Here is a 14,342-nt window from a genome sequence, read left to right on the forward strand (position 1 = left end):
ACTCTCTGTGTGAAAAAAGTTCTTCTCATCTCGGTTTTAAAGGATTTCCCCCTTATCCTTAAGCTGTGACCCCTTGTCCTGGACTTCCCCAACATCGGGAGCAATCTTCCTGCATCTAGCCTGTCCAACCCCTTAAGAATTTTGTAAGTTTCTATAAGATCCCCTCTCAATCTCCTAAATTCTAGAGAGTATAAACCAAGTCTATCCAGTCTTTCTTCATAAGACAGTCCTGACATCCCAGGAATCAGTCTGGTGAACCTTCTCTGCACTCCCTCTATGGCAATAATGTCCTTCCTCAGATTTGGAGACCAAAACTGTACGCAATACTCCAGGTGTGGTCTCACCAAGACCCTGTACAACTGCAGTAGAACCTCCCTGCTCCTGCTACTAAGACACTATCCAAGTAGCATTTAAATGTCTCTGAAATGATCTGCACACCAATAGGCAAGGGTGGCCTTCATTTTGTTTATATGTAGGAATTCTATTAGTTCTTTATTGAACTTGGGCCCAATTTAACTTGGAAATAATTGATGATTTCTTGAAGAGCCCACAAGAAGATTATGTTCAAAGTGGAGAATGAAAGTCAATAGAAAATGAATGGCCTTTATTACTTTTAATTGAAGTACTCAATGTTGGTTTCGTGTTAGTGAAGTCTTGACAAAAGATTGCCCGAATATCTTCTTACATTCTCAGGCATCCTCGTTGGATTCCAGCAAATGTAGCATTAAAGTTGAGACACCATTTAAAGAACACGTGAATGCCTCTGCAATGACCTGTACAACATTAACAGGAGAACTTGTGTGTAAAGTTTGAGTTGTCCATAAGTCGCCTGGTTGTGATGAAGTAACAAGTTGCCCAACTAGTTATCAAACAGTTTTTAACGAAGACTTGATTTTCAAAACTGGTGGAGGAGGGACAGCAGGAAACCAATGGCATTTCCAAAACACCTTTGATGACACAAGAAACTGCAAATGCTGTAACCTTGATCAAAACAAAAAGTGCTGGAGGAACTCAGCGGATCTCGTAGCATTTGTGGAGGTAATAGAGAAACGACATTTCAGGACCCAATCTGAAACGTCATCTATCCATTCCCTCCACGGATGCTGCCTGACCCACTGAGTTCCTCCAGCACTTTTGGTTTTGATTTGTAGACAGTGGTTCATAAATTAGAGTGTGCTGAAACTGACGTATAATGTGGAATTGGAAAAGTAATTGGTTGAATCAATTATGCCCAGATTAGTACTTTAACTCTTAAAAAGATGGTATGTGTTGCAGTTTTTCTTTATTGAACTATTTCAATAAATTATTATTCTTTATAGAGGAAAATCTGTATGTCCAAGTGTTTCACTGACTACTTTGATAGAGAGAGAAATGTCAACTAGACCACCACCACCAATTGCCCACTACAGGCAACAAATGCCCAAGTAAGTACCAGGATATGCATTTGTTTTAATCTACCAACTATGATCTTGCTAATAAAATGTCTTATCAACAATAACAAGCTAATTCTAAAAGAAAGAAAAATGTAATTATGTAAAATGATATTCCTCCATTGGAACCTCTGATATTATCTGAATTGGAACCAAGTGTAAATCTCAGAGATGCTATTTATTTTAATGGATTAGTAACGTCTGTCGCATTTTCAGAAAGCAGTGATGCCGGGCTTTTGGCTATACTAGAGGAGTCAGTGCTACATCGTGCATTGTTTACAGTTAATAGTTTACTCAAGGCTGATCGATGCCCCAACTTTTTCAAATTCTGCCATTTAGTTAAACTCTCACCTGAACCTATTATCTGGAATTAAATCATAGCATAATTAAAGGATTAAAGGACTAGGGACATGGAAGCTCCTTACAATCATTAGTTTTAGTTATTATAATCTCTTCTGCACAACCCTGCATGTGAATGTTCAACCAAGTCTTGGTTCATTGCAAATTCCATTGTGAAAGGCTACACTTTAGCATCTGTGGCGTCAAGGATGACACCAGGTTCGACATTGACTGCACCGTAACCCGCAGCAGGACGAACTCCCATACTTTATTCTATTTAGTGGCTAGAAAGTACAGGACACCATGGGGGTACTGTCCTTCGCCAGTGCGATGGCGTTGGCGATCTCTGGCTTGTCGCAGTAGCTTAGTCCTATTCTTCGAAGGGGAAGCATGGCGATCTCATGCTTCTTCTTGCAGTTTGCCCCTACCTTGAGAGGAGTGACTGATGGTACAGGTTTCTTCCTGGCAGTTTAGCTTTGGGCTTGGAGAGGCGGTGGTGGCAATCTATGGATTATTGTGGCGGCCAGTCTTTGTGTGCGTGTGTGTATATTTTTAGCTTCGGGTAGAGGCGCTGCCTGTCTAGTGCCTCGTGCCTGCAACAGGGGAATACTACTAGACGGGATCAGAGCAACACCCAAAGGCAGAGGAAGTTGTCAGATATTGAAAATGTGCAAACACAGAAAGAAGGTCATTTAAGCAATGAGCTCAGACTTGATCTCATCTCCTGCACCAATACTTCTACCAATTACTTTAAATCCATGACCCCTGTTGTTTTTACACCTCTGCTTAGGAAAAATGGTACTCCTACCTACTCTGTCGAAGACCCTCATATTTTATGAACCTCATTTAAGTCTGCCATGATCTCCTCAGCTCCAAAGAAAACATTTAATCTTATCCAATCTTTCCCCCCAAAACTGTTGAGTTGTTTCTGTGTAGTCCCAGTTAAGATCTTGGCTTATTTCATTATATAATTTGACATTATGGGACCTTGGGCATTCTGGAAATTCACCAAGAGGAAATCATCACACAGTAAAATCTACCAGGGCAAATTAGCCAATGAAATTTGACCTTTAATCAAATAAGGCAAAATAAGGTGAGGCCTTAAAGGGATTTTAAAAGAATGAGAAAACTGAGCCATGACCTTTTCTTACCATTCATTTATTTATGTGATGTGGACATCACTGCCATTTACCACTCTTCTCTAATTGTTGCTGAACTGAGGAGGCATTTACAAAACAACCATACATGTGATTTTAGAGTTGCATATAGGCCAGTCCATGTAAGAATCTGGAATTTACTCTTTATCTGGGAGTTATTGTAGACGAGGGCCTGCAGCTGACAGTTGGCTGAATTGTTACAGTTGATGAAAGCGGAAGGCACATGTAATTTTGCATTGGTACGATGCACAACAGTTCAACTTAGATGTTGTTACATGCACATTGCTAATTGCAAAATGCTGAAATTAAAATAATTTTCTTTAATCATCCAGGATTGACAATGGAACAATTGCCCTGCAAAAGCCATTCAAGGAGGAAGCAATCATTGATTACTTTGATGTTCAAGACTAAAGAATGCTGGTTTCTGATTATATTTGGGCCACATATCCTATAGAAATTATGGGACAGGAAGTAACCGAATCAGTAATGAATAAGAGAGCTGGTTAAGTAAGGAGAGACAGTTTTGTAAAATCATAAATTCAATTCAACTGATAACAAATTGGGATGCAAATCTACACTGTAGAATATCAGAATTGCATGGGAAACAAGTGAAAGGAGCAAAATCAATGGGATGAATTGTGTACTGTGTGTTTCGGTCAGCCTCTGTGTTGCTGCTGCAGACAATGCTGATCTAAGGCTTAATTGTTTTCTCCCTTGGTTTGTGCTTTTGATAAATCTGCTTCAGCGTGATAATGTTAAAGGTAGTTGTGTAATTATTGCACTCAATAAAAATGAAATTACTTTGAACATATGAATGATGCAGTCTTCCGATGTTAACTGTGTTTGAACCAACGCATGGAAACCTAGTCCTCGGAATGGGTGTAATAGCAAGTAGTTAAGCATTAAAGGATGATTCTTCATTTGAAACTTTTCACCCCGTAATTACCCAGGCCCATTGGTTGTGGACTGTTTAAACATTTTCTCTTTGACTGATTCAATGAGTCATTCGTTTCCTTTGTAAAAATTTTAGATAATTGCATATATTGTCTCATTGCTGTGAGATCTTACCTTGTGTAGTAGCCTTTTACTATGCACAGTTTAATGCCTTCTGAAAATGTGAGGAATGAGGGTCAGGTAACTTGCAGAAGCCTGGTCCGGATAAATTGATAATGTGTCCGTTAGTAAGCGTTAACTTGTAGGATATTGCAGGGCACCTAATGTATTGGCACCTTAACTATTTACAATCTACATTAATGGTGAAAATAAAAGGATGAGTGCACTGAGCAAAATTTGTTGACAATACAAAGATAAGTCACAGGACAATGTGACATGGCCGCAAAGAATCTCCAAATTCCAAGTAAGGGAAATACATTGGTTCCTCTATGCATCCTGCTTGTTACATTTACCTTTTATTAAACCACATTAACTACATTTAACTGTATTACAAGTCTTGTTACTAAACAAATTGGACCATTGGGGCACCAGGGACCCGGTTTTGAACCTGACAACGGGCTGTTTGTACGGAGTTTGTACGTTCTCCCCGTGACCGCGTGGGTTTTACCTGGATGCTCCGGTTCACTCCCACACTTGAAAGATGTACAGGTTTGTAGGATAATTGGCTTTGGTAAAGATTGTAAATGGTGCCTAGTGTGTCGGATAGTACTAGTGTATGGGGATGGCTGGTTGGCACTGACTCAGTGGACCCCTTTATCAAACTAAAAAACTAATTTTCCCCAATAACATGTATCAGGCCGACTGACATTTACTTTCTTGCTTTTTCCCTCCTCTCGTGAACAGGGGCAATTGTCCAATCTACTGACACTGTTCCAGAATATTTAAACACCTATCTACACCTTTTTATGACCCTAGAATGCAGTCATCAAGTCCAGGGTCTTGTGGATTTGAAACTTATTAGTTTGCATTTTATCCTTGCAACAATAGGTTTTTGCTGCGTTGGGTGCAAGCAAAATGTGTTCAAAGCTTCTGCTATTTCTTTATTTCTCAGTCTAACCATCCCAGGACCATGTTCCTTTCTTTTCACAGACTTGTACTGTCTGGATTTCCCGCCAGCTTGCTCTTGATTAATGGATTATATCCATTGAGTGAGAGAAAGTTTTTATTGTCATATGTCCTGAAACAGAACAATGAAATTCTTACTTGCAGCAGCACAACAGATATGTAAACATAGCCAACTCTATCTTCCCACCTCTTATTTTAATTTGAGACATCAGTTTCAGACCTAATAAGAGAGACTGGAGAAATTAGATTACATTTAAAGCAGCAATTTATGAAGTGATACGTTTTGGGAAGAATTTATAGAACCAATACAAATCATTGGGTACATTTTAAAGGTAATGCGGGGAGAGACAATAGATATTCTGATCACTTCTTTAAGCTTGGACCAAAGGAACAAAATATTCTGAAAAAAAGATGTTAACTGCTGGTCTCTCTACACAAATCAATAAAAAGGAGATGGAAAAGTACAGGAAGAAGAAAGGGATAGAAAGATATTTCAATAAAGGATGATGAAAGGTCAGGACAGCAAGCTTGGAGGGTAAAGATTGTCACAGACCTGTTGCACTGAATGGCCATTTTCTGTTTAAAAGATGTCAGTAAAATGGCAGCTAAATCTTATCTGAGTAAGTCCAGTCCAGCTTAAAGCATTTCTCTCATGGTGACAAATAAAAGATATGATTTTTTTTTTTTCACAATTGCGAAAACCATCATAATGACTGATGATTCTTCTGTGTCCCTTCTTTTCCTTTGCACTGGAGTCTTCCTATGGTATGAAAGGCCATCTCCAATGGTGCATCCTCAGTATCACCAAAGTATACCGCTTGGATGGGCAATGATAATTTATCTCGCAGGATCCCATCATCCACTCTCCAGACATGGTCATTGCTGTCACAATTGCAGAGTAAGCCTGGAGCAGAACAAGATTCTGTAGGAATTAAAAAAAACATAAATTGATACAATGATCAAGGTATATTTTGACTCAACAGTTAATCAGTGTTATATATTAGAAGGAAGCTCTTCTGCCAAGTTCATTTATCAGCTTGATCACCATCACAGTGAACTTTTAAAAATTCTCTTCAACTTCAGTCTACATCATTTACATTTTACCTAGAATACTTAAACTACCCCAAACAACATCATGACCTTGCTCTTCTCTGTAAAGCTTTTCACTGTAACTCGGTACACGTGACAAACTATACTGAGCTCACTGCAAGCCTTTCCCTTAAAACAAGATGGCGGATGTGCGGGAGTGGGCGCCGTCTGTGTATGGCAGCCTGCCCGCAGTCCGCCTCTACACCTTTCTTTATTTTATTTTATGTTAGTGGAGGTCTTCTATGTGGGGGGTGGGGGTGGGGAAGGGGGAAACTTTATTCTTAGTCCCCTACCTGGTCGGAGAGGCAGCATCCCTCCGTGCTGTTTCTTCGCCCCGTCCTCGCGGCCTACCACCGAAAGGGGAGCGGCGTTTTCCTGTCGGGACCGGCTGGGACTACAGCTTCGGCGGCGGTGGCGCAGTGCTTGGATACCAACAAGGAGCGGGCGATGCCTACCGGGTCGCCGTGCGGTAAGCTCCGGAGCGCTTTGGTCGCCGACTTCCAACATCGCGGAGCTGTGGCTGCGGGCGTTCGGCCGCGGGCGGCGCTGGATTTGATTTGGAGCGCCGCAGAGCCAGAGATCGAGTTCGCCGGGGTCGGAGCTCCAGCCGGCGCGGCCGGAGGACTACGAGTGCCGCGGTCTCCGCTCTCCGGGGAGGGGACAGCCGCTCCAGACTTTTCCAAGCCGCTGAGGAATGTTTCACCCGACGCCGATGTTTCATCTTTACGGCAAGAGGGCCCTGAAAATCATCGGACTGGCTGCACGGCCACAGATGGGCCCTGACCTCGGGATGTTTCACAGAGGAAGAGGACTTAACTTTCTGGTGCCTTTCCCCCGCAGTTGAAATGTTTTGATTCTGCTGTGGGGGGATGTTTGTGTTGAACTCTGTAATATGTTGTGTCCATTTTTATTCTTTTTTTTTTTAAACCTTTTTCTATGGTTTGCAATGGAACTTATTATTATTTAAATTATGTAAAGCGCTTTGGGGTCAATGCAAATTGGCTTAAAATGCGCTATATAAATAAAGTTTACTTACTTACTTACTTACTTACTTACTTACTTACTTAATAGGTTCACTGTTATATCTCCACAAAGAGAAAATAGTATTTGGATTCTTCACTATTTTATAGTTAACTAGTTAATTCCTACTTTTGCTTCTTCCCTCTTGAAAGCTCCAAATCAACTCAAACATACTGTTGGAGGGAATTTTGCATTTAACCTATACCCTGGCCTCAGGTGGGGCTCAGTTGCCCTCCTACAGCTTAGAGAGGGACAGACACATAGAGCATCTCGTAAAGCAGGGGCAAGTTTCTAAAAAAAGTTGGTTTATTCAAGGCCTTAACAGTACACACTGGGAAACGCTCAAAATTCAAAGATTTGCAACATTCAGAATTTTTATATTCCCACGACACAATTGTTACATGTGAATTTTACATCTTTGAAATGATTCACTATTGATCACTATTTAACCTCTGGTTCCTTGTCATTGGATGGAGGATCCCTCCCCTTCACAGTTCTCCCACCAGCCTGACTGCCTCTGACCACATTCTATCTCTGTCCCGCCCACTCCCCTAACATCAGTCTGAAGAAGGGTTTTGACGAATTAATAACATCTTATTAATGACCTACATTAATAACATTTATGCAGATCTGAAACCAAACAAAACTATACTAGTTCTGGACTGAAGCCACAGAAGGGAAAACATTTTAAGTCACCAGAGGGCAGTATGCTATTCAAATAAAATTAATTGACTTATTATTTTAATATTTAAATATAAGGCATTTCAGCTGCAAAGTTAGACTGATAAAGCTGGAATTGCTTTCCTTGAACCACAGAATTTTGAGAGCACATGACCGAGGGCCAGTTTTGCTGGAGTAGATAGAGGATCACTGTTCCTAATAGTACATGGAACAACAAAATAAGGTCATAAGGAATAGAAGTAGAATTAGGATATTCGGCCCATAAAGTCTACTCCGCCATTCAATCATGGCTGATTTCTCCCTCCTAACCCCCTTCTCCCCATAACCTCTGACACCTGTACTAATCAAGAATCTATCTCTGCCTTAAAAATATCCTCCACAGCCTTCTGTGGCAAAGGCTTCCAGAGATTCACCACCCTCATTTTTATTTTATTAGAAGTACAATACAGTGGTACCTTTTTAACAGGTTCCCAAAATTATGTTAACATAATACATTCTCTGTATAACTTCATTTTTCTTTTTTTAGAGAGAAATAAGAAAGAAAGAGATAGTAAAGAATAGAGGAAAGTCTAGCGTGTGTGAATAAAAAGGAGGAAAAAGAGATATTGAGGAAAATAAATAAGCAAGAAAAGAAAGCAGGAAGGAGATTATCAAATCGTCGCAAGGAGATGAGTTTTTATATTATTGATCATCTTTCGCCCATACCTGATTCACCACCCTCTGACTAAAGAAATGTCTCATCTCCTTCCTAAAAGAATGTCCTTTAATTCTGAGGCTATGACCTCTAGTCCTAGACTCTCCCACAAGTGGAAACATCCTCTCCGCATCCACTCTATCCAAGTCTTTCACTATTCTGTATGTCTCAATGGTCCCCCCTTATTCGTCTAAACTACAATGAGTACAGGCCCAGTGCCGACAAACGCTCATCATAAGTTAACCAATGGGAGCAAAGATTGAAAAATTGGGGCATAAAGTTTAGGGCTGTGCAACATTTTTTTTTTAACCAGAGAGTATTTATGATCTGGAATTCACTGAGGAATGGGATGATGGAAACAAAATCAACCAGTGACCTCAAGCAGTAAGTGAATAAACACTATAGGAAGAATAATTTGTGAATCAATGTGGAGAGAGGAAAATAGTTCAGGTTAAAGACCAAGTGTTTGGCTGAGTTCTCGGGTACCTGTAATTCCACAAGCACAGCGTCCACTATTGGAGGTTGCACCTCCCCAGTTGAACATTTTCTTCCCATCCCACGATGTCCACCAGCCCCAGCCGGCTTGTATGAAGCGAATGTGGCGACAGTCCAACTGTAGGCACAATAGGAAATGTTGAGTCAGAGCAGCAACAGCTCATCAAGCAATTATCCCCAAGTCATGCTCAGTGTTATTATCTACATGTGTGATACAGATAGGTTGGATAATCTTGGCACATGTCAGGACAGGCAGAAACACCTCCCACTGTACAATTTTTTAATGATTCAGAATAACACAAATCAAAACTGCTCAAGAACAGAACTGCAGGTACAGGATATCGAAAACAATAGCAGGAAATTTGGCAAATACTCAGGTCAGGCAACATCTGTGAAGAAAGAAGTTTAAAGGTCATTTCTACAGCTGCCACCTGATTTGTTGAATATTTTAGATTTTAAATAGTAATAGTGTTTTAGTTCCCATTACCCAACAGTGGGGTCAGATTCAGATTCAAGCTTTATTGTCATTGTGCAGTGTACAGTACAGAGACAACGAAATGCAGTTAGCATCTCCCCAGAAGAGCGAACATAGAATAATGAGCAATAAATATATATACGTACATACAGTCGTAGTAGTGCAATTTTTCTGGGGAAAGGAGTGTCCGGGGAGGGGGTGACTGGCAATCACCGAGGTACAGAGTTAAGTAATGTAACAGCCGCAGGGAAGAAGCTGTTCCTGGACCTGCTGGTCCGGCAACGGAGAGACCTGTAGCGCCTCCCGGATGGTAGGAGGGTAAACAGACTGGCTGGGGTGAGAGCAGTCATGACGATGCTGCGCGCCCTTCGCAGACATCGCTTGCTATGGACAGACTCAGTATTTTGTGGAAATATAATGCCACAGTTGCAAAGATAGAATGGTGGCTGAACAGGATCTAGTTTCCAGACTGTTGATGAGCGCACACACAACCATATTATTTTCCATATTTATTCTTTGAATTGGAACAAGCTATGCCTTTTTTTTATCTTATTGAGAAATCAAAGTTAACTGCCAAACCCTATTAGGTGCCAGGAGATTTTGAGAGAGAGAAAAGCTGAAAATTAGAGAACCCATTGGATGGAAAATTCCTGTTTTCCAGTCAGAGTTCCTGATGGAATCAGAAGAATCGAAGGCTTAGACACGGAGTAATTAGTCAAATGTGTTCAGAAAAGTTTCCTCAAGCAATATGGAGAGGGGCTCTACAAGGGAGAGACCAAAGCTCGATCTATTCATAGGAAATTGGGAAGGACAAATGACTGTCAGTGGCCGAGCCTTTTGGGTCCAGTAACCACTGTTATACGGATTAAAATAATTCAGTTAATTGTCTTGTATGGTATTCTCACCTTGACATATTGTTCACAGGAGTCCGAAATAAGCGTCAGGGCATTCAACTGGATCAGTTCTGCAGCATATTTGATCTTCCTGCTGTAACAGCCCGGTCCCTCACAGGGGGCAACTCGTATGCGTCCTTCACTGTCATGGCCCACCACGGTTAGAGCTGCACCAGACACATGACAGTCAGTGCCTCACCAAAAACTCAAAGGATATAATTGATAGTATTAGTAGCCTAGCTGCAAACACTCAGCATTTTCGCGCAAGTCATTTTTTACTCTCTTGCCCAGATGGATGTTTTTAATGAAAATTGTATCATTTAAATAATCCAGGGGATTCCATTGATTTACTGTCAGCCGATACGAGATAAAATAATTGTTAAAATTAAGGCCGATCGATCTTAGCAAATTTGTGTTTAGATATTAAATTTGAGTTTAGATACGAATGGTTGATCAAGATTTTCAACAAAAGAGAGTTACAGATGATGTGATTCATTAGAATTGTCTGTGCCTCTACCTTGACCTTTCTGGGCATGTTTTTGCTAGGCAAGGTGACATAATAGTAAGATTTTTTATCTCAGTTTAAGATTACGTATTTTGCAAATAAATATCAATTACCACTTGATGGATGAGATGTCATGTCACAGAAGACTTGAAACTCTTGAACTCCTGTTCCAACTCCATCTGGATCAATGACATAGTGACCCGACGCTTGGAATCCTGCCTCCTTCAAGGCCGCACACGACTCCAGCACCGGCACAAGGGAACCTGCAACCACAGGCCAAAACCAACAGCGTCACCAAATCCCTGCAGGCCAGTTGTCAGGTTGACTGGATTAAAATTACTGCCATTGTATTTCATATATGTTTTTCACCCAGAGAGTTGTGAATCTGTGGAATTCTCTGCCACAGAAGGCAGTGGAGGCCAATTCACTGGATGTATTCAAGAGAGAATTAGATATAGCTCTTAGGGCTAACGGAATCAAGGGATATGGGGAGAAAGCGGAACGGGGTACTGATTTTGGATGATCAGCCATGATCACATTGAATGGCGGTGCTGGCGTGAAGGGCTGAATGGCCTACTCCTGCACCTATTGTCTATGTATCTCATTAAATTAGCAAAACAGAATTATCAGCTTCGATCTCTGCCATTAATCAGATTTGCAAACTGTCGGCAATAACATTGTCACAAGGATTTGCATGTTTAATAAACATAGTTCAGTACAGTACAAGAACCGGCCCATAATGTCTATGTCGAACGATGCCAAGACCAACTCTTTACTGCCTGTACATAATCCATATCCCTCCATTCCCTGCATATCCATATGGTTCCCTGCATATCCATACATTTACATGGGATACAGGGGTACAAGGATGCGAACGGTGGAACTAGTAGGGCGACTAGGGTGGGTGACAGGGAGAGAGGTGGAGGGGAAAAGAATGCAGGAGTTACTTGAAATTAGCGAAATCAAAGGTAGACACAAAAAGCTAGAGTAACTCAGCGGGTCAGACAGCATCTCTGGAGAAAAGGAGAAAAGGAATAGGTGATGTTTCTGGTTGAGAACCTTCATTCATACCACTGGGTTGTAAGCTGCCCAAGCAAAATATGTGGTGCTGTTCCTCCAATTTGCATGTGGCCTCACTCTGGCCCCCTCTTACCTTAAACCTTTGTCCTCTATTTCTTGATTCTCCAAATCTGGGGGAAGGACTGTGCATTAATTTCTCTCATGATCTTGTACACCTCTGTAAGATCACCCCTCAGCCTCCTGTGTTCCAAGATAATAAAGTCCTAGCCTGCCCAGCCTCTCCCCATGGCTCAGGCCCTTGAGACCTGGCAACATTCTCATAAATTTTCAAGCCAGCCTTTCCAGTTTCATGACATTCTTCCTACAGCAGTGATCAAAACAGTACACAATACTGCAAATGTGGCCTCACCAACGTCATGTACAACCATAACGTAACATCTATACTGACTACTGATTGCCAATGTACCAAATACCTTCTTTAACACCCTATCTACCCGTGACGTCACTTTCAGGGAACTATGTTCCTCTATTCCAAGATCCTTCTGCTCTACAACACTCCCTAGGGCACTACCATTCAGTGTGAAGATCCTGCCTTGGTTTGACTTCCCAAAATACAACACCTCATGTTTATCTGCATTAAACTTCATTCGCCTTTCCTCAGCCCACTTGCCCAGCTGATCAAGATCCTGCCAACATTTTAGATAACCATCGTCACTTTCGATGACATCACCTACTTTAGTGTTTCGACTAGAAAAAAAAAAGATCATAATCTCCATACTAATTTCTCATAACATGCTTTTATCCAAATCACAATTAAGTGCCCTGCATGTCACCTTCGTCTATGCTTGGCTGGCCTTTGAATATTGATTCCATGCAAGGGACTGGACCATGGCTCTTTCCAAATACCATTTGTACACCATTCCAGGATCCCAATTGCTGTGTCTCACATGCTTTCACCTCTTTCAAAAGAGCCCTCTTGCATTGTACTATAAAATAAGATCACTTATCACATGCACAAGAAACAAAAACAATTGCATGTTCTGGATTTTTTTTTTTTTTAAACCTGGAAAATAACAGGTCAGGCAGCATCTGTGGAGAGAACAAAATAACTATTACTCCAGAAGCTATTGGAAATTCTTCCACACGAAATGTTAACTCCTTTTCTCTCCCTACAGATGCCACTTGACCTGTTGTGTTCTTCTAACATTGTCAGTTTTTATTTCATTTTCTCCAAGTAAGAAGATTGCTATCATGTGCTCTCTACTGAACGGTTTAGTCCTCCCCAAAAATGGTCTCACTCCTGGTTACCCTCCTGGGCTCGTGGCCATTACGAATCATTAGCCTTTCAAACCATGCTGGATGCCTGGTCTCTTCTAATTTGTGATCAATCGCCTTCTTACCCCAATCTCATTTCACTATTCAACTCTCGATTATCTATCAGTCGGCAGGATCATGACGGATCATCCTTTCCCTCTCCCATATGTTACAAACTGTGAACATTTGTGGCAATAGTCGAAAAGTGGCACTTGGCCACATTAATTAAAGTATAAATTACAGATATTAACCATAGTTCAATGTTACCGACGTAATGAGTTCTCTCTAATATATAATCATTTTTGTCTGAATAAAATGACCTTTTACCTCAGTTCTATCATGATACCCAAACTTTTCCGGAAAGAAAAGGGCCCGTCACACTTGGCCGTCATTTGCGCGCCATTTACGCGACCTGGTAGCGTGTGGGTATCGCGGGACGGGCGCATGGAGTGCCGTGGTGTAGTGTGGAGTTGCGCGCGGTATCGCGCAGCGTGCCAGGATTTTGTGCTGCACAAAATCTTCATGCGCCACCGGCCTGTCATGTAAATGATGGCCAAGTGGGACAGGGTGACGTTTCGGGTCGAATGGGTGACGTTTCGGGTCAAGACCTTTCTTCAGACTGAAATATCATCCATTCCTTCTCTCCAGAGATGCTGCCGGTCCCGCTGAGTTACTCCTGCATTTTGTGTCTTTCTTCAATTTAAACCAGCATCTGCAGTTCCTTCCCACAGATTAATTTGGTCTGCATCTTGCTACTTTTCATTCACCTCTTTTCTTGAATAGGGGCATTACGTCTGCAGTTTTTCGAATTGCTAGCACCACTCAAGAAACTGGAACATTTTAGAAAATCACAATAAATATCATAAACTGGGTAAATATCATAAACTGGGTATTCAAATAACGTCACGCGCTCCAGACGGCTGTGCGGACGCATGATGACGCGCGTGACTGTCGCGCGTCAGTCACGTAAATGACGGCCAAGGTGGACAGGCCCTAAAGGATCTAAAAATAATGTAATTTCCATGGAGCCACAGATAACAACAAATAGCCAATCAACGGAACAGGAAGTAAACACAGAAGCCAATTAAACCGCAGTCTTTTTTGCATATTTTTCTTTGTTCTTTATCTCTCTATATCACCATCTATTTCTCTAATTTCCCTTCCCCCTGACTCTCAGTCTGAAGAAGGGTCTCAACCCGAAACGTCACCTA

General features: G+C 41.4%; 2 protein-coding genes across 4 annotated transcripts in view; one reads left to right on the top strand and one right to left on the bottom strand.

Moving 5' to 3' along the window:
* nfx1 (nuclear transcription factor, X-box binding 1) overlaps window positions 1-3,741 on the top strand; it is a 52,657-nt gene extending 48,916 nt beyond the window's left edge. For both annotated transcript variants that reach the window (XM_033042877.1, XM_033042883.1), the window contains exons 23-24: window positions 1,320-1,424; window positions 3,259-3,741. In XM_033042877.1, coding sequence (XP_032898768.1) covers window positions 1,320-1,424; window positions 3,259-3,337 — 184 coding nt within the window. In that variant the 3' untranslated portion in view covers window positions 3,338-3,741. The remainder of the gene's footprint in view (window positions 1-1,319; window positions 1,425-3,258) is intronic.
* Window positions 3,742-5,124: 1,383 nt separating this feature from the next.
* LOC116987007 overlaps window positions 5,125-14,342 on the bottom strand; it is a 30,801-nt gene continuing 21,583 nt past the window's right edge. For both annotated transcript variants that reach the window (XM_033042897.1, XM_033042890.1), the window contains exons 11-14: window positions 10,911-11,060; window positions 10,305-10,459; window positions 8,916-9,042; window positions 5,125-5,867 (exon numbers count right to left, since the gene is read on the bottom strand). In XM_033042897.1, the coding sequence (XP_032898788.1) occupies window positions 5,650-5,867; window positions 8,916-9,042; window positions 10,305-10,459; window positions 10,911-11,060 (650 nt within the window). In that variant the 3' untranslated portion in view covers window positions 5,125-5,649. The remainder of the gene's footprint in view (window positions 5,868-8,915; window positions 9,043-10,304; window positions 10,460-10,910; window positions 11,061-14,342) is intronic.

The sequence above is a fragment of the Amblyraja radiata genome, chromosome 2, assembly GCF_010909765.2.
Source record: "Amblyraja radiata isolate CabotCenter1 chromosome 2, sAmbRad1.1.pri, whole genome shotgun sequence".
NCBI lineage: Eukaryota > Metazoa > Chordata > Chondrichthyes > Rajiformes > Rajidae > Amblyraja > Amblyraja radiata.